Here is a 27766-nt window from a genome sequence, read left to right on the forward strand (position 1 = left end):
TGAGCATGATAGGATGCAGTGGTCTTTGCTAGAGGGCACCATGGAGAGGTTGGGATTCTCAGATAGATGGACTCCAAAGTCTCAACCTTGTATGCAGGTAGCACCAATCAAATGCTTATAGGGGTCACATGGGGGAGGCCTTTACAGTTTGACTCAATACGACAAGGCATGACAAGGCTACTATTAACGGTCTTTTCTCCTCACCCCTTGGTTGACCATTGACCCCGGTGCAGGTGCTAGGTATGGAAGCTGCCTTCTGTTGTGCTCCAAGGTATGCTTCGTGCAAAAACTACTCGGTGCTTTGCTGTGGGGGATAGATGCTATTCTATCATAGGGCCAACCATCTCTCCATAGTCCCTTAACAAGGCCAAAAAGGAGCATTAACATGGTGAGTAGGGAGCTAGTAAAAAGAGAACTTCGTGGAATCTATTCTTGAATTTGAAAAGAGGGACGAGTTTTGGACACATGGTAGCTTTGAGGAGAAGAGCTTAGGAAATGCTCTCAAGTCGTAGCTTGGAGGAGAAGAGCTTGGGGTAGTGGGTTACAACCGTGGAGGTTAAAGTCCGCAAGCTTGGACTAAGACACACCTAAACATATGCATACATGTAGGCAACACAAATACACACAAAAACGAGTAGTGGCCGGGGGAAGATTGCACGTTATCCACACCCCGCTCATACTGAAAGCTATGGTAGCAACTATGGCTCCTCCTCACCAATTCCTCCTTTCTTCGTCCAATCACTTCTCAGGTATGTACTCAAGTCCTCAGTTCATCTTCACACTTGGCAATGTAGATTCCGCTTTCCCATCGCTTTGAGTTGTATAGCTAGTTTGTTTACGACTCATGACTATCCTGGCATTGACAAAAAGGATTCTGTAGAAAGCCATGATTTGGAGAACACTTGCTCGTCATATGTTCGCCAAATATGTAGTATGAGAAGAGCTTCACCCTCTCACATGAAGCGTGACATCGCAATCCAAGCTAGTATCGCAAGCACGAGGCTTGCATGATCCTGCCTGCCCTTTAACTCGCGCTCCTGCTGTTTCTTACTTCGCGTCAAGGTGTAGTCTCTTAATCAGGGGGGAGGTCAAAGTGCAGACAAAGTACCGACTAGCAATTTAATTCCTATTACAGTTTCTGGCATCTTCCCCCCCAAAGCCTACTTAGCAAACATCCACAGAGCTATCGATAAAGTTTTTTGCTTTCAAGTTGCTAGTAATACTGAAAGAACAGAGCTTGTCTTCATGTAAACCCCTTTGCAACCTACATAAATACTGAAGAGATCCAGTCAAGGCATTATATGTAAGACATGTTCGAGCTCCCCCTTGTGTTCTATATGAGGGGTCTTTGAAGACGTTTATGTGAATACCCTCATTAGAGAAAAGTACCCTCGAATACAATCTTTCCTGAAACATTTCATTGCACAAAGCAATAAGGAAAGTGGATGAAAGGATATTTGTATAAATTGATATTGAAAGAACTCTTCAAAAGCAGGATCGTTGGAGTGCTGTAATTATCCCATTTCCACTTAATAATAGAGAGGGCTTCGTGTCATGAACGTGAAATAAGAAGGTGCTCGGTATTTATACTGTTGCATGAAATTTGCCAAACATCTCTCTTTTGGAACACTTGTACAGGGCACTTTAATTACTGGGTTGAAGAATCTCATGCATGCACTAGATTTTTGTGGACTACCACAGTATAGTCTGTGCAGCAATAACAGTCCATTTTTTCTTCCTAGATAGTTGTATCTTGATGGACAATGTGGACCACTTTTGTAGTTAGCCTTCTCCTGTAGCGTTCATTACAGCTGAGTTTTCCCTTCACCTTCAGAATTCAGAGAGAGACTCAGTACTAAGACTCATAATAGTCTGTGCAACAATAACAGTCCATTTTTCTCATAAATAGTTTTATCTTGATGAAGGGCAATGTGGACCACTTTTGTAATTAGCCTTCTCCTGTAGCGTTCATCGCAGCTGAGTTTTCCTTTACCTCCAGAATTATGCCAGAGACTCAGTACTAAGACCTTTGCATAAAGGGATGTTTGGGGGGAGAGAGAGTGAGAGCTTAATAGAATTGTCTACACCCAGAACTAGCCATTATGGCGATGTCATAATTGTTCTGGTTATATGTAATGTGGTTTATGGTTTTCAACCGTGTGGCTGACTCTCACACTCTTGCAAGGTTAAGACTGCACTATGTTTTTGGAGAATGGGTATGCGCATGCTCTTGGATTCATCTAGATATAAGCATGTGCGGTGTGATAGTCCATCGCGCCCTCTCCTATAAGGTTAGACTAGCATTGCAGTCCCTGAAAATCCTTGCCATTTATTGTGTCTCTCAGGTCTATGTGAAAGAGCTTTATGCAGTGCATACGAAACTAGCACAGCACGTTGATTAATTAATTTGGTTTCATTTTGGTGGATACGCCGGGTAAGCCTGTGGTCATGGAGGGAGCTGTACCAGGTCATGCGCTTAGATAGTCGCACTTCGTAGTTGTGAAAATACAGAACGATGGATGGGATGTGTATGCTGTAAGAGAGGAGTGTCCTGTGTAGGGTGCGAACCTTTAGAACTTGTCAGTCAATGTTTGTCACGCAAAACATTATACTCGTAGAAAGTGGTGATAGAGGCTATCGAGGAGTGGCGGGCTGTACACCCGATGGGCAGGTGCGTTAGCAAGGGATAAATCTGACTTTGGAGAGCTTGAGTGGTATACATAGAGGGACGATGCAAGAAAGACACAAAAGATGAGAAGGTAGAAGGTTATCCATTTTTGTGTACAGAGATGGGTAAAGGCATTTGATGGGAAGAATATTTGCAGTGGGAGGATTGTGGGAGAAACATAAAGGTGGGAGAATCATGGAACGTGGAAGGAATATGCTTTGCAGATAAAGGATGACATATATTGTGGGAGAAATATGTGCTTTTTCATGGGAGTTTGCAGGTCTGGAATTTGTGGAAAAAAGTAAGAAAATTCAAAACAATGTTTCTTGTGTGGTTTTAAGCTCAATTTTTTTGGGTGTTACTCGGGGTTTTTTTACACTGTGATGCCCTGATATTGGATGTGGGCACAGTTGGATGGAATAGTCGGAGATATTGAAGTGAGGCATTACACAGTCCATAAGTCATTACCAAGTCAAAGGTTGACTGCAGGATTCAGCCCAGGTGCAGATTTCAAGAGTGGACCTGAGTGACTTGGAAGGTTTTTCTGATGCATGTAAGTTGATCAGTGATGAAACAAGGATATGTGTAAGGCAGCTGGGTAAAACATACAGTGTATTGCATGGTTGGTGGACCATTACAAAGTTGCTTTTGCAGAGGTTTCTGAGGCTGTTTGACTGTGCTTTTAAAGAAGGTTACAGGTGGTGAATTGATGCATGCGTAAGGTGGTGGAAATCCTACAGTGAATACATGCTTTTTGGATAGCTTGGGAGCTGGTTGGTGTTCATTGAGAGGGGTATTTACGGGCTTTTCGACATGCATGTCTTTCGTACAAGTGGCCCGAGGAAAATTGGGCTGATATCTCTGGTAATTTCTTGAGGGTAGTGCAGGAAATGGAGGACATTTCTGGGAGCAAATATTCAGATGCATGTACTCAGTATGAGGAGGTTTATCTTGGTCAGTTGAATGGCTTGTTTGATGGTGAGGATGATGCCAACATTGGTGAGTCCATGAGTCAGGGATCTACTGCAGATGAGAGGCTAGAGGAGCCTTGTGGGTGCCTGCAAGTAGGGATGCCCTATGAGTTGGATAACCATGATGCGGTGTTGAGGGAAACTTCTATAGTTACAAGCTATGAATTGTATCAGGGAAATGTGGCAGAAAATCTAGGTATGCATTTGGATATGCCCTTCTGTGATGAGGATTAGCCTGTGAATATGCAAGCTGAAGTTCATAAGGTGCAGGATGTTGATTGGTGTTTTTTGCTTGAGGATTGTGAGTGGATGTGCAGATCGTTATGTCCTTGAGGTACCCTCCGTTGCAAATTTACCTTGCCATTGTGTGTATGAAGTGGATGATACCTGGAACCACTATATGGATGAGAAGATTGACCGCACTTTTAACAGGTATTCCGCAGATGATTGTGTTGATACAAGCACATGTAGTGTGTGCAATGTTTGTTTTCCTATGCTTGATAATGGCACAGAGGTATGATGTTTTTGAAAGAAAATGTGCATGAAAGATGGATGTAATGCAGTGAATAATGGTGTACAGGATGTGCATGAAAATTAGGACAATGTGAGTATTGAGGATCTTAGTTGGAATGAACCGGAGGTTCAGGGATGAAGGTTTATGTGGAAAAAGCTCAGGCAAGAGTCTCTTTGCTGAGAGTCAAGCTAGATGATATATGTTTGCAGGATGAAGGGGCTGAAGTGCCAGATATTTCAGCAAAGGATGTGAGTGAGGGTGAAGCTCTTATTAAGGACATGATGCATGGCAGTCAGTGTTGTGATGTGCTTGAGGATGGGTGTCTTTCAGGTCTTTTCTACGAGCATTGTTCAGATGGGGGGGATGCTCGTATACTCTCGGATTTTGTTGGTGACTCAGGTGATGTGGTTGAGGGTATTGCAGCTTGCAGGGATGAGGCAGTGGAGCCTGTTGAGAGGTCTTTAGTTATAGATCATTTGTTCTGAGTGAGTCCCAGGGATCTGTGTGTGTGGAGGTGACCTCAATGGCTTATATAGAGGTGAGCGAGTCTAATGATGAATGGAGTTCAGTGGAGTCCCAGCGGAGGGGTGAGTTTACTGGTTTGTTTGGATGCTATGCATGGTCATGTGGGTATGAGTACTTCACAGTATCGAGTTGATATTGAACTTGGGCAGAAGACTCTTGCTTGTTGGCCTATGCCTGGACCATGTTGGGAAACCATTGTGTGGTGTGGATGGATGCCTTATATGGTGGTGTTTCTGTTCAGCTCTTGATATTTTTGCTATCTTTCATGGTGGACAGCATGTATGTGGGAGTTGGTAGGGTACTGATTATCTTTATGAGCTTCTTACAGTGGATGGCAGTGTCTCACATTTTGCTTTGGATACAAGATGATGGACCTCTCTTGGAAGGTTGAGCTCATGCAGCTGCTGAGCATGCGCTGCGTACTCTGCACTTGGGGGGAAAATGTTATGTGTAAATCTATTTTGTTACTACTAGGGGTGGTTAGCGGGTTTTAGTCTACACTGTGTAGGAGGCTGTGTTGGGTTGTTTTGTAAGTCCACCTCCGCTATGGAGTCCAGGAAGGTGGGGTTTTACGAGGGCTTCCGGATGGCACTTGTCCCGCTTCGATCGGGTTACTGGGGGCCAAGATATGTAATTAAACGCGAATGGGTAGGATCGTGCTCCCATGGAGGGGTAGAGTGGTTTTACTTTAAGGGTCGTATGTAAATGAGTTAAAGGGGAGATGTGTCTAGAGGTTTGGGGATGATGGCTTTCCAGGTGTGAGTGAGGTACGTGGGATGTGGGGATGGGGGTGGTGTGCAGTTCTTGGGGATGGACAGTTAGTTGCGTGTGAATGGAAGTATAGTTTTTTGGATGGCTCTCTCCCTCCTTCACCCCTGCTTGCATCCCACATACGAAACTAGCATAGCTTGTTGATTAATTAATTCTGTTTCATAAATGTTATGTGAAAATTTATTTTGTAGTAATGGTTAGCGGTTTTAATGACATTGTGTAGGAGGCTGTGTCGGGTTGTTTTGTAGGTCCACCTCCGCTATGGAGTCCAAAGGGAGGTGGGGCTTTACGAGGGCTTCCGGATAGGACCTGTCCCACGTCGATTGGTTCGTTGGGGGCCAGGATATGTAATTAAATGAGAATGGGTAGGATCGCGTTCCCATGGGGGGAAGAGTGGTTTAAATTAAGTTAAGGGTTTATGTAAATGAGTTAAAGGAGAGAAGTTTCTATAGGTTGAGGGATCATGGCTTTCCAGGTATGAGTGAGGTACGTGGGATCTGGATGAGGGTGGTGTACAGTTCTGGGGGATGGACAGTTTATTGTGTGAATGGAAGTAGTTGTTTGGATGGCTCTCTCCCTCTCCCTCCTTCACCCTTGCTTGCATCCCGCAAACGAAACTAGCACAGCACATTGATTGATTAATTCGGTTCCACTATCAAGTTGCTCTAGCAGGCCATCATGCCGCCTCTGGCCAAAGGAGGAAGGGCAAAGGTGGAACAGAGGCTATCTGAAGAACTTTGCCTCCCACCATGGATCTCGGCTGCTAATCATGAAGATGAATTGCTCCCACGTACTATGCTTTGTTGGGGCATTGCTCAAAGAGAGACTCCACCCTACTTGTCCTCCTCAAACTCTAGATTGTTGAAGTCTATACATGAGTGCACATCTGGGAGACACTTGATGAGTCGCCTCGAAAAGGTAGGCCTCTATTGTCGTCAAGTTGGTGTGTAGACATCATTCAGAATCTCAATCCTGGACACCCCATCCTTAACCAATTGAAACCACATGTCCTCCTATGAGCTGACTTTGATTGTAAAATCCATGTCCAAATTATGAGACATTGAGATGCATACGCCCCCGCTTCTGCCTTTTGCAGGGGACCAAATCTCCAGGCCCTGCTTTGGGAGTAGGCTTTTGTTGTTTGATTTCTGAGGTTGAAATTATGTGCTTCTTGATCTTAATAATGTCGACAGAGGGACCCATTAGAGCTAGCAGCAGCTCTTGATGAAGAATCAACCGTTTTGCGGCTGCTGACGTGTCCGGTGACGTGGCTCCCTTGTCTTCTCAGCAGAGTGGCTTCAGAGACACCTAGACGCACTACAGTCCTTTTGTGAGTCTCATGATTTGAAGGTCAACCTGGGTAAAACCAAGGTCATGATCTTCAATACATCTCGAGCCATCATGCGTCAGGAGCAGTTCACATTTGCAGGGTCATCTGTTGAGATAGTTTCATCATTCAGTTATCTTGGGGTTATCTTCTCTGGACCGAGCTTCACTATGAGACCCGCGATGCAGGCACGCTTGAGTAGAGGGTATGCCTCATTGGCCAGGCTAGAGAGGTAGTGCTTCTGCTCACACTTTCAGGATCCACGCACCAAGGGGTTTCTTTTTGACTCCTTGGCTCGCCCAACGGGGATGTACGATAGCCCTTGTTGGGGGCCAGACTTGTCGGATACAGAGTGGGCCCGTGTGGAGCGGCTACAGGTTCTCATGCTATCACAGATGATTCGTGGTAAGTCATCCATTCCTCACCAGATTATTCAGGCTGAGTTTGGGTCACCCCCTTTATAGCTAGATACTGCATTTCAGGTCATCACATATCTGTATCAAGTTAGGAAATATGGGGATTATACCTCGGGGCGTAGCAGGCTACCATGGATAGCTCTATCCTCTTCTATGGTACTTGCAGCAGGAGGAGATCAGAGGTACTGGTATGCACGTACAGAGAGATGGTTTGAGCGACTGGGGCTCCACATGGATAGACTACCTCCCTTCTAGTATAGCACGGATGCTCCATTCTCTCCAGGTCAACCAGGTTATCCGTGAGGATCTACTACAGCTACACACTTTTCGGACCTGGTTGGAACCGAGTGAACTCCCAGTGAAGCTTAGCTTCTACAGAGATCACTTCTTACATATCACAGCGAAGGGTTTCATTGACCCACCAGGATACACACAGATTCACCTACCCCACTCGATGAGGATCTCTCTTGGGCAGTTCCGAGACTCTTCACATAGACTTCGCATCGAGAGCGGCAGAGCAGAGTGACTACCCAGGGAGCGGCGCATATGCACACTATGTGACATACAGGAGGTTGAGACAGAGGAGCATTTAATCTTTAGGTGTCTTGTGTACTATGAGATCCGAGGACGTTTCCACTGCCTCTTCAGAGATAGTTATGGGATTTTAGCCCATTTCCTCTCCTACCCAGACCAACGGTGTTTGGCAAGTTTCATTCATGAGGCACTTAGACACCGCGAGAGGATACCCCGAGCACGGAGACATGAGCATACTTCTTCCTCGGTTGATCCCTCTTAGAGCTCTATCACGGAGTTCTTTCAGCTAGATCACATGGATCCCAACGAGACGAGGCATTGACATGACCATGACCCGGAGCCCGTGATCCGACAGCTCAGACAGAGGGTCGACACACAGATCACACTTGGAGACATCCCCTCCTTGTTTAGAGTCGGAGCCCGATCGACGGGGGTCACAGTAGCCCTGGTTAGACGCAGAGCTACGACCAGGAGACGTGCTAGGCCCGCACCTCTGAGTGGCTGACAACACTCTATTGCCGACTCCATGCCTCCACTGCCTCATCCATCCTGATATCTTGCTGTTGCTGGGGATGATGATGATATTGATGATGATGCTGAGATTGATATATATAGTCGACCATCGACATGACTATGTTGTACTTAGGACTTAGTACTGCCATTCTGCATTTTTGCATTCTTTGCATTTTGCATTTTGCATTGGTATGGATGCTCGTTTAGTAGCTCCACTACCACAGCTCGTTGTATCAGGATTTTCACAGTCTCATAGACCCATTGGTCTTCCGAAGACTTAAATAAACTTTCTTTCTTTCTTTCTTTCTCTACCCACCTTTAAGGCCCATTGCATCATGAAGTAGATCTCCACTCCTAGTCAGCTAACACATTGCTTAGCATCTAGTGTGTGGCATGCTTACATCCTCTAGTCCCAAGATGTGGATCGCTACAATTGCAAGGTCGATGCCACATCTATCATGCGAAGAGGCAAGTTGAAAAATGGCTGTGTGGCTGGGGTTATCCATGGCTTCTTCCCTGCCTATCCCAACTAGTCCTCCATAATGCTAAACGTCTGGTCATGCATCATAATGTCAACGACAAGGGGTGGGGGGTTCCACTACTCGTCGCCTATGGATGCCAGGTTTAAACCCCAAAAAGGACAGGAGGGGCTACCACTTGCTCGAATGGAACCCCCTTTACGAGGCTGGAGGATGAGTTCTAGGGCCCTACCCTCTAGAACTCTGTTTGGAGGGGCTGTCTTGGGTGAGGATTCAGTCGTGGCGACTATGAGGATGGTGAGGCCGTTTGTGGTGGCTCCATAGAAGCCAAGTCTTGGGGTTGGGCCGACGTTGTGATGAGGAAGTTGAAGCTGAAGCTGTGCTCTTGTCAAGAGGCCTAGGCATGGAAGGGCACTGGATGCCGAGTGGAAGAAGGCGAGAGAGGGGGTAAGGGTAGGATAACGGGTGAGAGGGGGAGGAGGGGGGAACGGAGGCGAGATGGTCGAAGGGTGGGTGATGAGGGTGTTGTGACAGCATCGAGGGGGGTTGCAGAGAAGGGGAGGGGTGGTCTGGGGAGGGGGGATGCAGGATGTGGAGGATGAATGATTGAGGGCGGGGACGGAGAAGGGGCGGTCGGGGGGTAGCTGAGGAGGGGTGTGGTATTTTTTTTTTTTGGGGGGGGGGGGGCGAAGGGGTAGGAAGGGGAACCTCTCTTATGACCTGGTCGTGAGAAGTCGCTTGGGAACTATGGGGCACTAACTTAAGGGAGTCTACTAAAAGATCGAAGATCTTTCTCTCAGGTGTTTGGGAACGTCCCGAGGGGGCTCTCTTTGCTCGTTTCCCCTTGGAAGGGGGGGCTGATGGAGGGCCTGTACTCGCTTGTTGTTGATGGAAGGTGCGGCGTCTTTGGTTCTTCGCCGCCCTCTTGCCTGGCTTCTTCTTGTCCATAGTGGTCCAAGCCCCCTTGGAATGTTCCACCCTTGGGGTTTGGGACGGTTGCTGCTGTCTAGCAGGCCGCTAAGATCTATCCTCTCGACCCTCATGCTGCTAGCCTAGGTGAGGCTGTGGGTGGGTGGGGGACCGACCTACCTTCCAAGGGCAAGCCCTTGCCAAGTGTTCCATTTGCCTGCAACATAGACACTGACGTGGGAGGTTGGAAACCTCGAGCCACTGTCAAAGCTGCCCCTTCTAGTACCTTGAGGGAGATCTCCTTTGGTAGGGACTTTGGGCGTTCTGTAATCACCGAGGCTGCTGTGGTAGGCGAGGACTCCAACACTATGCCGAACAGCCATACATAGAGGACAAGATGGACCAGTACGCACTCAGGAGTCCGAGTAAATGAAGTGTCACTAGGAAGTGTGGTACATGATGCGTTGCATCCATGTTGTTTGGTGTGATCCTGTGATAGGTGTTGTGGTAGGTGTGGACTCCAACACTATGCCAAAACAGCCTCCTATAGAGGACAAAGTTCTGTACAGCCAGCAAAAAGGATGTCTGCCTTGGATTCCATGCAACAGCCCATACAATCAATAATTAATGCTTCCGTACAGCCGTATGGAAGCCTTGGAGAAAGAGCCTTAGAGAGAGAGGACCTCGGATGCATACGAAAAGAGAGAGGAGCCAGCCAAGAGAAAACATCACGTAGCCTTGAAAGGAGAGGAAGAAGGTAGGTGTGCATGAGGGGTTGCCACGTGGCCCTCTCATTAATGCTCTAACCCACAAAAACCAATGAAACATTGGTTTGCCCCTCACACTTAAATCCTAACCCTTCTAACCAATGGAACATTGGTTTCCTTGGGCCTAACTTTAAGACCCCTTCAAACCTTGCCTTGCTCCTAGCACCTAGGGACTTCTGGGAAGTGTCGCTTCTCTTGGGCGAGTCCCCTAAGCCAAAGTTAGTCACAGTTCATACATTCAGGTCCCCGTGACAATAACTCTTGCTTATGAGTTGGCCAATTCTTCTAAGAGGGTGACAGCTCCTTGCTTTCAAAGGCCCTGGCTTCCCTTCTTGCAATAAAACCGCTCCCACTGCAATGCCACTTGCTTTGGTCTCTAGAAAAAATGGTTTCTAGGGATCAACAATTCTTAACAGGGGTCCTAGAGCTGTTGCTCTCTTTATCGTGTCAAAGCTTTTTTGTGGATTCTTTACCCAAACATAAGGTACTCTGTCTGAGGTCAAAGTTAATGGAGAGACAATGCCATAATATGGTTTGATATATCTTCTATAAAACAAAATAAATCCTAAGAAGGGCCGCAAAGCTGTCACATTCTTAGGCATTGGCCATACTAAAATTCTTTGGGTTGGAGTTTCATTGTTTTCTCACATGTCTGTTGGTTTATCTTTATTCCCCTTGTGTTAGGATTAGTTGTTGTAATTGTTGTTTCTTTTCCCCCTCCCTTAGGTTGTGTTGTGGTGGAAATTAAACTTAATTTAATTCTCTCTCTCTCTCTCTCTCACACACACACACACACAATTTTTTTTTAATTTAGTGAAAACTTTTGATTGATTATATTACAAGAGTAGCAACCTCAAAACGAGGCAGCCGAAATTACATCAACTGAAAATCTTAGTGTATGCTATACACACACACACTTTTTTTTTTGGGGGGGGGGGGTTTGAAAAATTGAGTTGCTTTATATTACAACATCATCATCCCAGAATAGGACGATGAGGAATACATCAAGAGAAACCTCAATATAAGACAGATATACATCATGAGCTATGCACTTTGTTTGCAAGCAATCACACACACACACACACACACACACTTCTTATTCTGTTCTTAAGCTTTGTTTCTATCTTTTTGCTATCGAAGTTTTTGTTGTTTGGGTTGGGATTTCAAAGTTTAGTAAGCACTGGGTTTATCCGAGAGATCTTGGAATCTTTGGAAACCGAGATGGCAGCTTATGCTTGGGTATTGATAAGAACCTAAGTGTAGCTTTGCTTACTAAATTACTTTTATTTGTTATATTTCTCATTTACTCATAATTTTGTCTGAATTCGCTTACAAACTCCCTTCTTTTGCTTGTTCTATAAAATATTTTAATTTATAAGATTGGATATATTCTAGCAACAAATCATCAATTCTTGCCATCCGATGTTTTTGCTTAACAGTAATAATGTTCAAACTTCAACCCATGATAATCGATACACAACTGAAAGATACCATCTTTCTTTTTCTTCAATATTATCCATGAAGCAAATGGTGGGAAACTGGTTTAATCTGCCCCAACTTGAGGCATTCTTCGAGCTGCCTACACATCTTAGCCTCTTTTGTAACGCTCGGCCTACAAGGCACTCTATTTATAGGTTTTACCCAAGGAATAAGTTCAATTGTATGTTAAACATTTCGTTTTGGAGGTCACCCAAATGGTAATTCATCTTTAAAATAACAAAAAATTTGAGAATTTGATTGGCTAATGAGGCAATCTCCCCATCTTGGGTAGTCAAGGAATGTGTTGGTGCATCCACGCACGACTCAACAGATGCACAACAAAGAAACAAAAACTCACCTAGAGTCTTTAGAACACATAGTTGAGATCAAAGCATCTTGAGGAGGATACTCTCACCTCGAAGAATGTATAGCTGACCGTCCAATTGAAATTTGTAGATGTGCTTTTGCCAATCCACCTTCACCTTAAGATTTTTCTTCGAGTGCCACGCCATCCCAAGAGCTACACCTGCATGAGCAAGTCTAGTCATTTCAAAGTCTAGCTTCTCCACGCAATCTTGGATGCTTATCTCCAGTTGGTGACCTTTCAGTCGCACATACATATATATACCTAGATGAATCCAGGAACATTCCCAAACTTATCCTCTAAAAATTTAACATAGTGCAGTTTCAATCTCACGATAGTCACTCATAAGATTGAAAACCATAAACTCCATCACGCATAACAGGGACTAGCTACTATGACATCCCCACTGACGTCATCAGCCCCCAACAGTGGGTGTAGACCATAGTATAAAAGCATGCTCTCACACATACAAATCCACACACCCACACATACTTGAGCATCCATTTATACAAAGTCTTCGTACTGAGTTTCTGTCAGCACTCCGAAGGTGAAGGGCAAACTCAGCCATGACGAAGGCTAGCACTAAAGGAGAAGGCTTATCAAAAAGTAGTCCAAATCTCTTCATTCAAGCTACAATTGCTTGTGAAGTCTAAACGAATTCATTTTAGTCTCTCCTCAATTGGAATCCGTCATTCAAACTTTATAGGCATAGGTAGACGGATTGATTTTCAGCTTCATTTTCTTTCCAATTTTGATTTAATAATGTTGTGCATTGACGCAGAGTCAAAAAATACAATCACATTATGCTTGGCAACTTGCCCCTTCGTTTATATTACTTGCATTCCAGCAAAATTTGAATACCCTGTTGCTGTAGGTTTTGATAGGATATTACTAAGGTGTATCCTTAAGGTTTTAGAAATAAAAACACACAATAAGCAGTTTCTAACGTGTATTCTTAAGTTTTTAGAAACAAAAACACAAGTTGTATTTTTAAGGTTTTAGAAACAAAATAACACAATAAAACACACCATAAAGCAGGTTTTAGAAACAAAAACACACAATAAAGCAGTTTCTAACGTGAGAGAGGGTCCTGCTAGTTGAATTTGAAGATCCTCATTTTGGATTCTCTTCCACCTTTGCATCGCATTCTGAGATTACTATTTCAGCCATGCGATATTCTTCGGACAGCAGTCCTTCCACAAATGTAGTTGAATGCATCTTTCCTTGCTTTCTCCTTCGGCTCAAGAAAGACTTTGACCAAGCCCAAGATGCCATAGGAGACCCCTGTATGGTGGCTTGGCTGTGACGTACTACCAGTTATCCTAGCCTGCTTGGCTTGATTGCCGGTTTGCTGCACTGCACCTTCTCCAACAAACTTTTTTGAAAAATTCGTCTTCTTTGGAAACACCAATTGAGTTCTCATGCATGCAAAAGCACTCGCCTTACCCCTTGTTTCCTCGTAATTCAACGCAATTGTTATTGCGTCATCCAATGTGTTGGCGTATTTTCCCCCGACTTTCATTTTAATTCTATCATGCAAGCCAAGTACATGGTTGACATGTCCAATCGCGTATGATGTGTACTGTTCGATATTAGCGCGGTACTAAAAGAACAAAAAAATTTGGGTGTATGTTCGATAGGAAAAAAGGACAGATTTTAGAGTTTTAGAGTTCACAAGTAGTTGTAGCTTGAATGAAGAGATTTGGACTACTTTTTGATTAGCCTTCTCCTTTAGTGCTAGCCTTCATCATGGCTGAGTTTGCCCTTCACCTCCGGAGTGCTGACAAAAACTCAGTACGAAGACTTTGTATAAATGGATGCCCAAGTATGTGAGGGTGTGTGGATTTGTATGTGTGAGAGCATATTTTTATACTATGGTCTACACCCACTGTTGGGGGCTGATGACGTCAGTGGGGATGTCATAGTAGCTAGTCTCTGCTATGTGTGATGGAGTTTATGGTTTTCAATCTTATGAGTGACTATCATGAGATTGAAACTGCACTATGTTGTGTTTTTAGAGGATGAGTTTGGGAATGTTCCTGGATTCATCTAGGTATATGCTTATGCCATATTAGCGGACATGCAAGTTTCACCTTGTGAGGTTTTTGTCCAAGTTGCGGCCTGCTGGTATTGCGATAATTCTTTCTATCTTAATTAGTGCGTTGCCCTATTAGCTAGATTTAGATTCTCATTTGGGAGAGGCTAAAATGAAATCGTCTAGACGTCACAAGCAGCTGTAGTGTGAGAGCATATTTTTATACTATGGTCTACACCCACTATTGGGCACTGATGACGTCAGTGAGGATGTCATAGTAGCTAGTCCCTGCTATGCGTGATGGAGTTTATGGTTTTCAATCTTATGAGTGACTATCGTGAGATTGAAACTGCACTATGTTGTGGTTTTAGAGGATGAGTTTGGGAATGTTCTTGGATTCATCTAGGTATATTTTAGAGTGGGTACTTGTACAAGCTTTTAAAACTTGTTGAAACACAAACATGTTACATATGTGCAAAAGAATAGAACGGGCTCTTGGAACGTTCCGTATGTCGAACATAGGCAATCATGGGGCCCAAGTATATAATCTTTGACTTGAACCAAGCGAGGTAAAGGGCAAGGGATCTTCATAAATGTCTCTTGAAATTTATCAATATAGTCAGCTACTGATAATTTCCTCTGCGTGAGATACCTATACTCATCCCATGCTCTAGAAGCTTCATCTCAAGGCAAAAATTGTTTTGGAACTCTAGTTTGAAAATTTCCTAGGTGATTGGAGCCACCCCATCCTTGTGCTATTTTATCCACCACCTATCGGCAGCCTCCATAAACCTGGAGTCAAAAGGAAGCTGAGTTTTGGGGGCAGACAAAGGGTAGGCCATGGGTAAAAAGTTTGGACCTACCCCATAGTCTAGCAACACTCCAACGAAATGGTGGAGCAGGTTGGAGCAGAGTGCAATCCTTTTGTCATTGCTGTTTGTCTCTCATTTACTCGCCATTTATGCAAGCGTTGTGCTGTTTAGTAGCTCAGCAGCTAGCACTTGCATGCATGAGAAATAGGCAAGTCGATGTTGTGCATGTTACAGCTAGGGGATTGTGAGTTTTAGTAAAGGAAAGAGTTTTGAGGAGGTAAATATGTCAGGTCTTGCACTAGGCTTTTATACCATGAAGATTAAAGCAGGATTCAATGATTTTTTTTTCATTATCGGTGGCATAATGTTGCTTGATTCAGTAAAATTTTGCAAAGTGTTCTGTTTACTTGAAAATGGTAAGAGTGAATCATGAAAATGGTCCTTGAAATGGATAATCTATTGTGAAGCATGATTTTGAAATAACTATTCAATACTGTTCTGCAAGTTGTTAGATTTGGGCTAGGACGTGTTGGGTTTTTAACGACTAGGGCTCACCATCGTGGCTTTGTGGCTACTATGTAGGTCTTGCACTTATTTCTAACAAATCAAGGCAAAGCGCCAAAGTCTTTTCTCGGATTCCATGTCAAGCCAGAGCTTCCTTCTCAAAGAAAATCATTTGTGCACAGCATGTTGCTTCAGGTTTAACACGACGAGAAAATATTATTGGAGCCTTCATTGCCACTGCTTTATTGGGTAAGCACATTCATACCCTTGCTATGTCCTTTACTCTTGTAGCGTCCTTGAGACTTTGTATTTGCATGAATTCATCATTATCATGCAAGGGTTGGTGAATAACGACTGAGCAATGAATACATATTTTATTTCTTTATTGAAGATTTTCACCATGTAAGCTCTAGGAATATTCAAGCATCGCAATTGTTGAGACCTTTCATGTTTAGCCAAGGGTTATTGCAAGAGCCTTTTTCAAGGTTGACATTACTGTGTGCAATGAGAAAGGAAAGAAGAACTGTCTGCATATTGTTTGCATAGTGGTTGGCATAAAAGAGAAAGTTCTAATATGGAAAATGCTTAAGTTTGAGTCTAAGAAGACATAATATGGTCTCGTCAACTTTGAATTCTTTTATCATGTGGGCTGTGTTGGAAAGGTCACCTCCGCGTGGGGGAGGGAGACCTAAGGCAGGATGTGCCCAAGAGAGAAGAAAGAGAGGGGGCTGCCACATGGCAGCACCTCACAGGATTGGAACCTGCAGATGGCGTCAGCATGGCGAGGGTAGTGGGCAGGTGAAGGGCCTGCAACAGACCCTGATGATGGCACGGTACAGGCGGGTCAGGACAGCAGGATGTACAGGAGTACGGCACAGGACACGTGGCTGGGAAGAGGACCTGGCAGAGGTGCAGATATGACAGGATGTGCAGGCCCAGATATGCAGCAGCAAATATGGCTGTCAGTGGGCAGAAGGCAGGCCTTATATAGGCTGGATCCCTGCCTTGAATGGAGGGCCAAAGGGCCCTGGAAGTTTGGGCCAAAAGCCCTGGGTGGTGTGCCCTTTTAGGGCTGGACCAGCCACAGACTGGTCGGCCAGTCTGTAGCAGGCTGGTCGGTATTTTGCCAGCCCCCTTGGGGCCTATATAAAGAGGCCATTGGGTCTCATTCAATCATCACTTGGTGCAGCATTTCAGGGAGCAGAAGGAGCAGCAGATCAGCCACTTGTGGGTCTCTATCCAGAAGGTGACAAGAGAGCTGTAGAGCTGCAGACCTAGCTCAGAGTGCTGCCCACCTAGGCTGGTGCAAAGACAGCAAGGTGGAAGGGATCTGGACGGAAAGTCTACAGAAGCTCGAGGTGGAGCACGCGGGCTCGAGTCTATGGACGGAAAGTCTACAGAAGCTCGAGGTGGAGCACGCAGGCTCGAGTCTAGAGATAGCGAGCAGATAGGAGAAGGACCCTGTGGTAAGATCAGAGGACCACACCATTGGTGGGACTCTGCATCAGTCTCTTTTGTATTGTGTCCATATTTGTGGATGGAAATATATATTTTGGTGGTTTCTCTATCTGGTTGGTTCATTGTCTATTGATGAGTCTGCACACCTATTGTATGCACATAAGTAAAGAAGTCTGTGATTCCACACCCACACCGCACACTGTGTGAGCTCTTGGGCATTAGTATAAGTCTTCCGCTGCGTGTACCCTCTGTTGGGTATTTTCTAACATGGTATCAGAGCCCAAGTAGGAGGCTCACAGGTGTGGGAGAATGAAGGCAGGGACCTTGCTGAAGGACGACCCTGATTCAGAAGCTCTAGGGAATCGACTTCCACGACCGGAGGATTGTGCCCTTGCAAGAAGGAGGGTGACTTAGGTTCAGTCAGGTGCGTTTAGAGTTCTGGTTTACTGAAATTGAGTTTGGTTGACTTTGCTGTGCGGTATAAACAGCAGAGATGTCGACCTCTACAGCCTCTTCAGCCCCTGCTTTCCCTTCCTCCTCCTCCAGTTTTCTCTCTTTCACTATTCCTAACTTTGGAGAGTCTGGGAACCTGGACGGGACTAATTACTCGATCTGGAAAGTGAAGATCCAGAGTCATTTAGTGGCTCGGAAGTTGTGGAAGCTGACCACGGGAGAGGAGTCAAAGCCAGAGGACATGGTGGACAGTAAACGGGAGGTACTCATGGCAGTAGACAGAGAGGAGCTTGAAGCCTGGGAAGACAGAGATGCCCATGCCCTGGCAATAATCATAGGGACTATGGCAGACTCCGTTCTTCCGCATATCCAGCTGGCCGAGACGTCAGTAGAGGCGTGGGCCACCCTGAAGGATCTGTACGAGACAGACAATACCTCCCGGATTGTGCTTCTTCAGCATCAACTCTACAATCTTGATATGGAAGAAGGAGATACGGTACATAGCCATTTGACGAAGGTCAAGGTGGTGAGGGATCAGCTGGGAGCAATTGGTCAGAAGACAGACTCATGCCATCTGGCCTTGATGGTACTGAGGAGACTGCCTCGGAGTTTCAAGAGCTTTGTTACGGCTGTGACGGCAGGACAGAGGACCAAACCTCTGACGTTTGAGGAGTTGTGTCCATTACTGCTCCAGGAGGAAGCTCGGGAGAAGCTCTACAATGAGGATAAAGATGACAAGGCGATGCTAGTGAAGGATTCCATTGGCAAAGGAAAGGGCAAGCCTAACAGTGGCAAGTCCAAGAAAGACGACTCTAACGACGAGGGGACTTCGAAGAGAAAGCACAAGAAGAAGTGTTTCTATTGTGATACGCCCGGACATTTTGCAAAGGACTGCAGAAAGAAAAAGGCGGATCTGAAAAACAACAAGGAGTCTGAATCAGATTCAGAGGGAAAGGCCAAAGCAAATGTGGTAATCGAAGAGTTGTTCCTGGTGACATCACCGAGTGTTACCGAGGTCAGATATGTTGATCCAGAAATCACAGTGAGGATGTCTGACATAGAGATGTGGGTCGACGAGGAGTCAGATGCCTTTGTGAAGGTGAAGGACAGCATGGAGCGCTTGGTACCTTCCAGAGGTGTGGCTGTTGACATTGACACGAGGGTGGATTCCATGGAAGGCCCTGGGGTCTTATGGTCAGATGGATGCTGGAGTTCAGAAGGGGACAGTACAGGATTACACAAGCGCTTGGTGGGTGCCTCAGTGAGAGTTTGCTTTCAGAGTGAACATTCAGGCAGCACAACAGTCTGGTATGTATTTGATATTCTGCATTTGAGCTTTTATAGCATGCTGTGGAGAGACTCTGCTCTTCATTTGTCTCAGGTGATAAGAGATTGGAAGGAATTGGCCTTCTTCGAAGGCAGAAGGGGAAGTATTGGTGCTTCTTCAAATCTTGGACGCAGATTGCTAGACAGTGATGGACAAAGAATACTGAAGCCAGAAGAGTACCTGCTTGAGAACTCAGCGAGAGTTCATGGTCCAGGTTATCTGGAAATATTCATTGGTTGCAGACCTTGCCAAAGGAAGGACGGGTTGAAACAGACCCTCAGAGCATGGTGCCTCGAAGACTCCAGGTTGTTCACTCATTATGAGGGGGACGACTGGAAGATCGTGACGGCTGGATTGCTCGAGTTCAGAGGCGGGAACGTCGGCTAGTTTGGTCGGCTAGTCTGTAGCAGGCTGGTTGGTATTTTGCCAGCCCCCTTGGGGCCTATACAAAGAGGCCATTGGGCCTCATTCAATCATCACTTGGTGCAGCATTTCAGGGAGCAGAAGGAGCAGCAGATCAGCCACTTGTGGGTCTCTATCCAGAAGGTGACAAGAGAGCTGTAGAGCTGCAGACCTAGCTCAGAGTGCTGCCCACCTAGGCTGGTGCAAAGACAGCAAGGTGGAAGGGATTTGGATGGAAAGTCTACAGAAGCTCGAGGTGGAGCACGCGGGCTTGAGTCTAGAGATAGCCAGCAGATAGGAGAAGGACCCTGTGGTAAGATCAGAGGACCACACCATTGGTGGGACTCTGGATCTGTCTCTTTTGTATTGTGTCCATATTGTGGACGGAAATATATATTTTGGTGGTTTCTCTATCTGGTTGGTTCATTGTCTATTGATGAGTCTGCACACCTATTGTATGCACATAAGTAAAGAAGTCTGTGATTCCACACCCACACGGCACACTGTGTGAGCTCCTGGGCATTACTATAAGTCTTCCGCTGCGTGTACCCTCTGTTGGGTATTTTCTAACAGGCTGCACATGAGTTGGCGATAGAGAGTTGCCTAAATTGGATTGTTTGGAGTCATACAATGTATAGTCCCTGTTTTGCAAAAAGAGCTTGCACCCTTTCATATTTGTAATTTGTATTTGTAAAGTGAGACACTTGAGAGGATGAGCATTTGTGCATTAAGGTGATATTTCCTTTGTCTTCTTTGCCATCTTCATCCTATTAGTCCAACTCGTCCATTCAAATTGTATCTTTACCCTCTATTTTTACAGGGGCTTGCTTGGATTTGGTCCTAGCGTTGAACTTGTTGCCAATTTAAATTTCCTATTTGAATACTCCTGGATGTTTGTCCCTAATTGTGAAAGGTATCCTCACTAGAGATATTACTATCGTTTTAGGAAATGGGGGATTGGGGAGGGGCAAAGTTGCAAGCTGCTCATACATTGCCTTGGAGTTCTCACTTTGACAAAGGGAGTAGCTCGTTCTGAGAGAGACTAAAATGAAATCATATAGTCTACAAGGCAGCCATAGCTTGAATGAAGAGAATGTGGACTACTTTCTGATTAGCCTTCTCCTTTAGTGCTAGCCTTTTCCATGGTTGAGTCTGCCCTTCACCTCTGGAGTGCTGACAAAAAGTACGTACGAAGACCTTTATATAAATGGATGCTTATGTGTGGGTGTGTGGATTTGTATGTGTGAGAGCATAATTTTATACTATGGTCTACACACACTGTTGGGCGCTGATGACGTCAATGGGGATGTCATTGTAGCTAGTCCTTGCTATGCGTGATGGAGTTTATGGTTTTCAACCTTACGAGTGACTATCATGATATTGAAACTGCACTTTGTATTGTGTTTTTGGAGGATGAGTTTGGGCATGTTCCTGGATTCATCTAGATATAGGGAGTAGCCCTTTGTGGCAGAGGGTTTGGTGCCTTTGCTCTATATGAGTCAGAGGTAGGCAACCATGCCTTCTTCATGTAGCGGTGTTAGGGATCTGGCCCTACAGATCTGAGCATCATGGAGCCTCAAGATTTGCTCTTGCCTGTTGGAATATGGAAGCAAGAACTAGAGCTAGAAACTTGAAATGAAATAACAAGACTGAAAGACTAGAAATACCTTGAGAAGAGTGTAGACAAGACACAAGCTAGATTGATAGATTACAATGATGTGACCCATTGAATATATGGGCCAAAGTACAAGACATAAAGTAAGAGTGCTTATGGGATAATTGTAGAAGTGCCACATGGCACACACTCAAGACATAAAGACTAGACTTAGACTTGGACAAATGTAGACTAGGAAATAGTACACTTAGTGTGCACTTATCTCCAACACCCTCCTTAAGTGGACACTAGGAGTAAGATAGAAAGACAAGACTAGAAGACAGACATAAAGACTGATAGACTGAGAGACGAGATAGAAGACATGACAGACAACAGATCCTGAGACACCCCTCCTCAAGTGATATCCTCATATGGGTCCACAAGTGTAGGAACAAGATGGATCTAAAACACAGTCAGATTGATAGACAGACAGACAGACAGACAAGACTAGATAGACAGAAGACTGACTGTAGACAAATAGAAAGACCAAGACACTAGAACCCCTTGACCTACATCATCGGTGGTCAAGGTGGTAGACAAGACATAAAAGTAATCAGAAAGCCCACTTCTCATCATGTGAGGAAGGAACAACAGGATCAGCTGATGGAGATGTTGCAGCAACATGGGCCGAGGTAGATGTAGGAGCTGATGTAGAGGTTTTGGAGTAGTAGTCCCTCTCCCGGTGATTATCACGGCCACAAATGGTGCATGGATGAGCCTTGAAACAGTCCTTCTCCACATGATTAGTTTTGCCACAATGGGTGCAAGGCTTTCTTACCTTAGAACTTCCTTTCTTTGCTAAAAATGCAGTGTCAGTTACCTTGCGTTGTTGAGTTCTTTCTTCCTCTTGGAGAGCATTGATGATACCCTCAAGAGAAGGATTATTATGATACTTGAAGGTAGTGACAAGAGTAGCATAGGAGTCAGGTAAGCTTTTGAGAAGCACAGCAATAGCAATATCTTCGGAGATGGGAGACTTGACTGACGCAAGCTGAACCATAAGACTGCGAAGATAATTGACATGAGAGGCTATAGTAGCTCCTTCCTGCATATGTAGATCAAAGAATGAGATCATAAGTGCAATCTTAGAGTTTTTAGATCGGGCCCCAAAAAGAGTGTCCAAAGTGATCCATGCTTGAGGAGCAGACTGTATGTCGAAGATGTGATGAATGTAATCATCTCCAAGGCTGAGCAATATGATAGCATAGGCTTTGTCGTTCTTGGCAGCGACAACTTGCTCAGATGGACCTTCGGGAGCATCACGGTGAACAATGTCCCAAAGGCCTTCTTTCATAAGATGGCACTTGATTTTGATCTGCCAAGTATGAAAGTTGGACCCATTGAATTTGTCGATAGATATGAGAGAATGAGAGGAAGATGCCATGTGGGAAGGTCTTACCTCTTGCTAGGATGCAAGGGCAGTGTCTATTCCCTTACAATATTTCAGAAAATAAATGAGAGGAAGAGATCCGAGAAGCCGGTTCTCTCACCACTTTGTCAGGGCCATAGCATATGACAGCCCATCGAAGCAGGAGGAACCAGCAAAAAAAAGGAGAGACTGTTTAGCAAACTGAAAGAGGCAAAGTCGTAGTACCTTAATCCCAGGCAGAGATAGAGGTGAAAAAGGGATGCAGATCTTCGTGAAGATGGAGCTGGAGAAGTCAGCCTGTGCAGGTACGGATTCCGTACAGTCATACGGACTGTACGGACTGCTGAAGATGTACGGACGGTGAGCGAAGTACGGCTGACGTACGGATGACGTGCAGAATACGGGCGGCGTACGGACGGCGGCGGTTAGCAGATACGACAGCAGGTGCAGAGGTGACAGCAGATTTGCACAGATCTGGCGCTCAGATCTGTGGCTGAACTGCGCAGATCTGGCACTCAGATCTAGCAGAAATGATGCGCAGATCTGGAGCAGAAACACACAGATCTGTCGCGTAGATCTGGAGCGCAATGGCGGGGCAGAAAGAGGGGAAAATGTGAAGAGGGAGCGTAGATCTGGAGCACAATGACGGGGCAGGAAGAGAAAGAAATGTGAAGAGGGAGAAATCTGACAAGAGGGGCAGATCTGCAGCGGGAGAGAGAGATCTGAGAAAAGGCAAACTGAGGGGAGAGAAGAGGGAGAAGAGGGATCAACCTAGCTCTGATACCATGTTGGAATATGGAAGCAAGAACTAGAGCTAGAAACTTGAAATGAAATAACAAGACTGAAAGACTAGAAATACCTTGAGAAGAGTGTAGACAAGACACAAGCTAGACTGATAGATTACAATGATGTGACCCATTGAATATATGGGCCAAAGTACAAGACATAAAGCAAGAGTGCTTATGGGATAATTGTAGAAGTGCCACATGGCACACACTCAAGACATAAAGACTAGACTTAGACTTAGACAAATGTAGACCAGGAAATAGTACACTTAGTGTGCACTTATCTCCAACATTGCCATCCCGGCTCAGGACCCACTACCTTCTTCACAAGCGGGCTCAGTTTGGCAGGCAGTTTCCAGCATTTCTTTATGGTGGATGTGGTGTTCGAGATGTGCTCAGGTCATTGGTGGACATGCATCTACTGCTGCTGATATAATGTCTTCCATTTGGACTCATCTCATTTTTACTATCATTAGTCAGTGGGAGAGATGCACTAGGACCTCTGTAATTGCTCGAGAGAGATTGATAGTATTCATGAACACTTGGGATTGTTCTTTGTTTTTGCATGTTACTCCACTTGGGATGATGTGGCATTATAGACCATCCCCATGGCTGTTTATTCATATTGTAGAGACTAGGGATAGAGCTCTCACTCTCTGGAATAAAGTACTTCTGACTGTAAGTAGCAAGCTGCTGGGGACACCTTTCCTTCTCCAATTGTGTGTGAATGCTCCACCACCAAACCTCTTAGTGCTCTCTTAAAGGGGAAGGGGAAAGACTCCTTAATATAAGATCGGGGAATATTTCTTTACTCCATAGATTTGCAAGACAGAAACTGAAATGTACAATGTTACTTGAGAAAAGATGAACACATGATTAAGGGGCCAAGACATGCCTCCCCCTTATCCAGGCTTTTTATTACAATGAGATACAAGACCAAGGTGTTAAAGTTAATCGTATCAACACCTTCTAAACTTGAGACCAAACTGGAAAGGACTTAGACTATAGCCGGAGCTATTTTACAAGACATGAAAATGAAGCTCAAGGCTGAGCAGTAAGTCTATATACATAAACAATGTCTCAAACCATAGCCTGGCTAGGGTGCTCGAGGCTCCAAGGGATCTCCAATCCCGAGGAAGATGCCTGCACATTTTACCACTGCTTCCACACATCAGTAACACTTAGCAATGCTTTGAAAAAGAGATTCTGATCTGCATAACTGAATACTTCTAGTTCATTGACACAACTTCAAAAGATATGCAGAAACGATGAACGTTGCTAGAGATTTGCCTCGTTGGTTGTGGGCTTGGAGTAACATTGCATAGGGCGAGAGCTGCATCAATAGTGGGAGCAGGACTGCATGGGAAAAAGGCTGCTGCCGCAGGGCTGTGGGGAAGAGGAAACTGCAGGAGGAGTTGCGCCAGCAGGGCTGCATGGAGGGGTACACTGAGCTTCATATGCCTCACTCACTACAGATCTCCATCGGACAGTTTCGGGTATCATCACACTGCCTCCACATAGAGAGCGGCAGAGCAGAGGGGATCCCTAGGGAACATCGCATATGCATATTGTGCGACTGTCAGGAGGTTGAGTCGGAGGAGCATTTTATTTTCAGCTGCCCAGCGTACTACGAGATCCGAGGTCGCTACCACTGTCTCTTCAAAGACAGCTCCGGGCTCCTTTCCAGATTCCTCGCCTACTCAGATCATAGATGCCTTGCGGCCTTCATTCACGAGGGGGTCCGACACAGAGAGTACTTACTCAGGCAACGGGGCTTGGCCATACCATCAGACACCTCTCAAAGTAGGATCACAGAGTTCTTCCCATGGAGTGACATTGATCGTCCAGTCTCTAGCCGCAGACGTGACAGAGACCCCGACTCGACGACCGCAGCACGATACACGAGACATCGAGGGGACACACAGATCACTCTGGGGGACCTCTCGTCATTGTTTAGACCTGAGATATGTCCCACGGGAGTCACGGTGGCTCTGGTCTTGCGTCGAGCCTCCTCCAAGAGACCGAGACGCACGGAACCCCTTGACGGATGCCAGTGTTCCATCACCGGCTATGCACCAACCAGGGCGACATGACATACAGACGATTCTGCTCCGCTCCAGTATTTTTTCTTTTCATTGTCACACCCAGATGTATTTGATTATGTATGATCAGACTTAGGATTTTGCACAGGTGATGATGCTCGTTTTAGTATCTCCACTCTTATTGTGATTTGTATAAGGTTTTCTTTCAGTCTCATAGACCCATCGGTCTTCCGAAGACTCTAATAAAATTTCTTTCTTTCTTTTTTTCTCCTTCCTATTTGGTTTTTTTTCGGTTTCACATTCATGTTTTTATAGGATCGATAGGCAAGGAGAGAGTGCAGGTTCAAAGAGTCGATAGAGTCTGTCACGTCAAATCTAGGATAATGAAAAATAGAAGTACAAGGTACTTGTACCTAGACCTAGGACTAAGTGTCCTAGGTGTCAGATAGGACTAAGTGTCCTATGTGGCCTAAAAGGCACTAACACTACAAGTGCCTACATTTATGCCTACAAGGCACATACCATGGCCTATAGGGCATCACTAGAACCACCAGAAGATGGCCTACAAACCCCCCTCCATGGGATGGGCTGAAGTACTCTAGAAACGTCTCAGAATACTTGGTATTTTCTGGTCATGGTGGCACATGTTCATCCAAAAGGATATAGCCACCTATGAATGTACAAGGGATGTCAGATCATGTAACAAAGGGAACCAAGTGTAAAGCCTGTCGGAAGACTTCGAACTTGGGACGAGGAAGTGCCTTTGTAAACATATCTGCTATGTTGTCCTCTATGGGAAGATAGGACAACTCTATGTCTCCTGCTGACAACCGCTCCCGAACATAATGATAGTGAACTTCAATATGCTTGGTACGGGCATGGCCAAAGCACTTTGGCTGTCAGTGTAGACAATAGTGGAGGATGTCTGGCGAATACCAAGATCTGTAAGTAACTTTCGAAGCCAAACACACTCTACTGTAGCGGTGAAAGCTGTCGTGTACTCAGCCTCACAGCTAGACGTGGCAACTGTTGGTTGCTTCTTGCTGAGCCAAGAGATACATGAATTGCCAAGCAAAAAACAATTGCCAGTATGTGACACTCTGGTGTCGGAACATCGTGCCCAGTCACTATCCGTGTAAGCATGCATGGTAAGTGAACCCTGATCACCATAGAAGAGGGCTAAATCTTGAGTGCCTCTGAGATATCTGAAGACTCTCTTCATTGCCTGCCAATGCTGTGAACTGGGCATGTGCATGAATCTGCTGAGCTGAGATACTGCATACTGCAAGTCAGGCCTGGTGTGACATAAATAAATAAGGCATCCAACAGCCTGCTGATAAAGAGTGATATCACATGGTGGGCTCCCATCATGAGCTGAGAATTTGAAGCCAGGGTCCACTGGAGTAGAAATTGGCTTGCAATCCTCAAACTGAAAACGATCAAGGAGCTGTCCAATATACTTGGATTGAGACATCATGATACCCCCCTCAACATGAGTAAACTGAATGCCCAAATAATAATGGAGCCGTCCCATGTCTGACATGTCAAAAATCTGCTGCAAATCAGCCTTGAAAGCTGCAATTTGCTGAGTATCTGGGCCCGTGATGAGCATATCATCCACATATAAAATCAGCACTAAAAAATCAGATCCACTCCCACGGACATAAAGAGTGGGTTCTGTGGGACTATTCAGAAAACCAAGGGATAGTAAGTGTGCATGAATTTTGGCATACCATGCCCTAGGTGCCTGCTTCAAACCATAAAGGGATTTTCTAAGCCGGCATACCTTATTTTCAGAATTAACAACCTCAAAGCCAGGAGGTTGTGTGACATAGACTTCTTCCTGCAGATCCCCATGATGAAAAGCGGTCTTGATGTCAAGTTGGTTCACTTGCCAATGATGATGGGCTGCAATGGCAATGACACATCTAATGGTAGTTATCCTGGATGTGGGAGCAAATGTCTCCTCAAAGTCAATGCCTTGTTGTTGGGCATACCCTTTTGCAACAAGACGGGCTTTGTATCGATCTATGCTGCCATCAGATTTCCTTTTTAATTTGTAGACCCACCGCGTTCCAATGGCATGCTTGCCGGGAGGGAGATCTACTAATTCCCATGTGTCATTTTTGGCAATAGATTGTAACTCAGCTCTCATTGCATCCATCCACTCTTTGCTGTCAAAAGCATCTTTATGGCACAGAGGCTCTTCATTGCAAGCTGTAGCAAGGAGTGCAAACTCAAGAAAGTGACCATGCTGTCTATTCCTTGATCTTGTCCGGGCAGCAAAAGGTTGATCTTGTTTGCTGTCCCTCAATGTATCAAGAAGCCATCTAGGAACTCGTCTTTTCTGTCTATTGACAGCTCTTTCTTCAATGACTGCATCATGAATAATGGGATCATTTTGTCCTGGAAGAGAAACCTGCAAATCAGCATGAGGTAGTGGCTGATTATTTCTTGGTGGAGGGCCTGCAGGAGGCTCATGTTGCTGGTCAAAGTCCTCTTCTGATGATGGTAGAGGTAACCAAGATTCAAAGGCATCAAAAATATCAACATCTGGCTTTGCTTTGCAGTCCACAAGAGGAGAAGCTGAATGTTCAGCAAAGATCACATCTCTACTGACAATAATCTTCCCAGTATTTGGTTGATATAACCGATACCCTCTGCTCTCTTGGCTGTAACCAATAAATA

The 27766-nt window shown here is 45.2% G+C and overlaps 1 protein-coding gene across 2 annotated transcripts in view; it reads left to right on the plus strand.

Annotated features, from left to right (window-relative positions):
• The first annotated feature begins 480 nt into the window (after positions 1 to 480).
• LOC147897930 (peptidyl-prolyl cis-trans isomerase FKBP16-4, chloroplastic-like) overlaps positions 481 to 27766 on the plus strand; it is a 45226-nt gene continuing 17940 nt past the window's right edge. Inside the window, exons 1-2 of one of the 2 annotated variants that reach the window (XM_087380578.1) lie at positions 490 to 749; positions 15667 to 15837. In XM_087380578.1, the coding sequence (XP_087236704.1) occupies positions 596 to 749; positions 15667 to 15837 (325 nt within the window). In that variant the 5' untranslated portion in view covers positions 490 to 595. Of the gene's footprint in view, positions 750 to 15666; positions 15838 to 27766 lie in introns of both variants that reach the window. The other variant, XM_087380579.1, reaches the window with a different exon arrangement.

Source organism: Dipteris shenzhenensis, chromosome 10 (genome assembly GCF_047967505.1).
Source record: "Dipteris shenzhenensis isolate YYH24624 ecotype China chromosome 10, Dip_SZ_1.0, whole genome shotgun sequence".
Classification (NCBI taxonomy): domain Eukaryota; kingdom Viridiplantae; phylum Streptophyta; class Polypodiopsida; order Gleicheniales; family Dipteridaceae; genus Dipteris; species Dipteris shenzhenensis.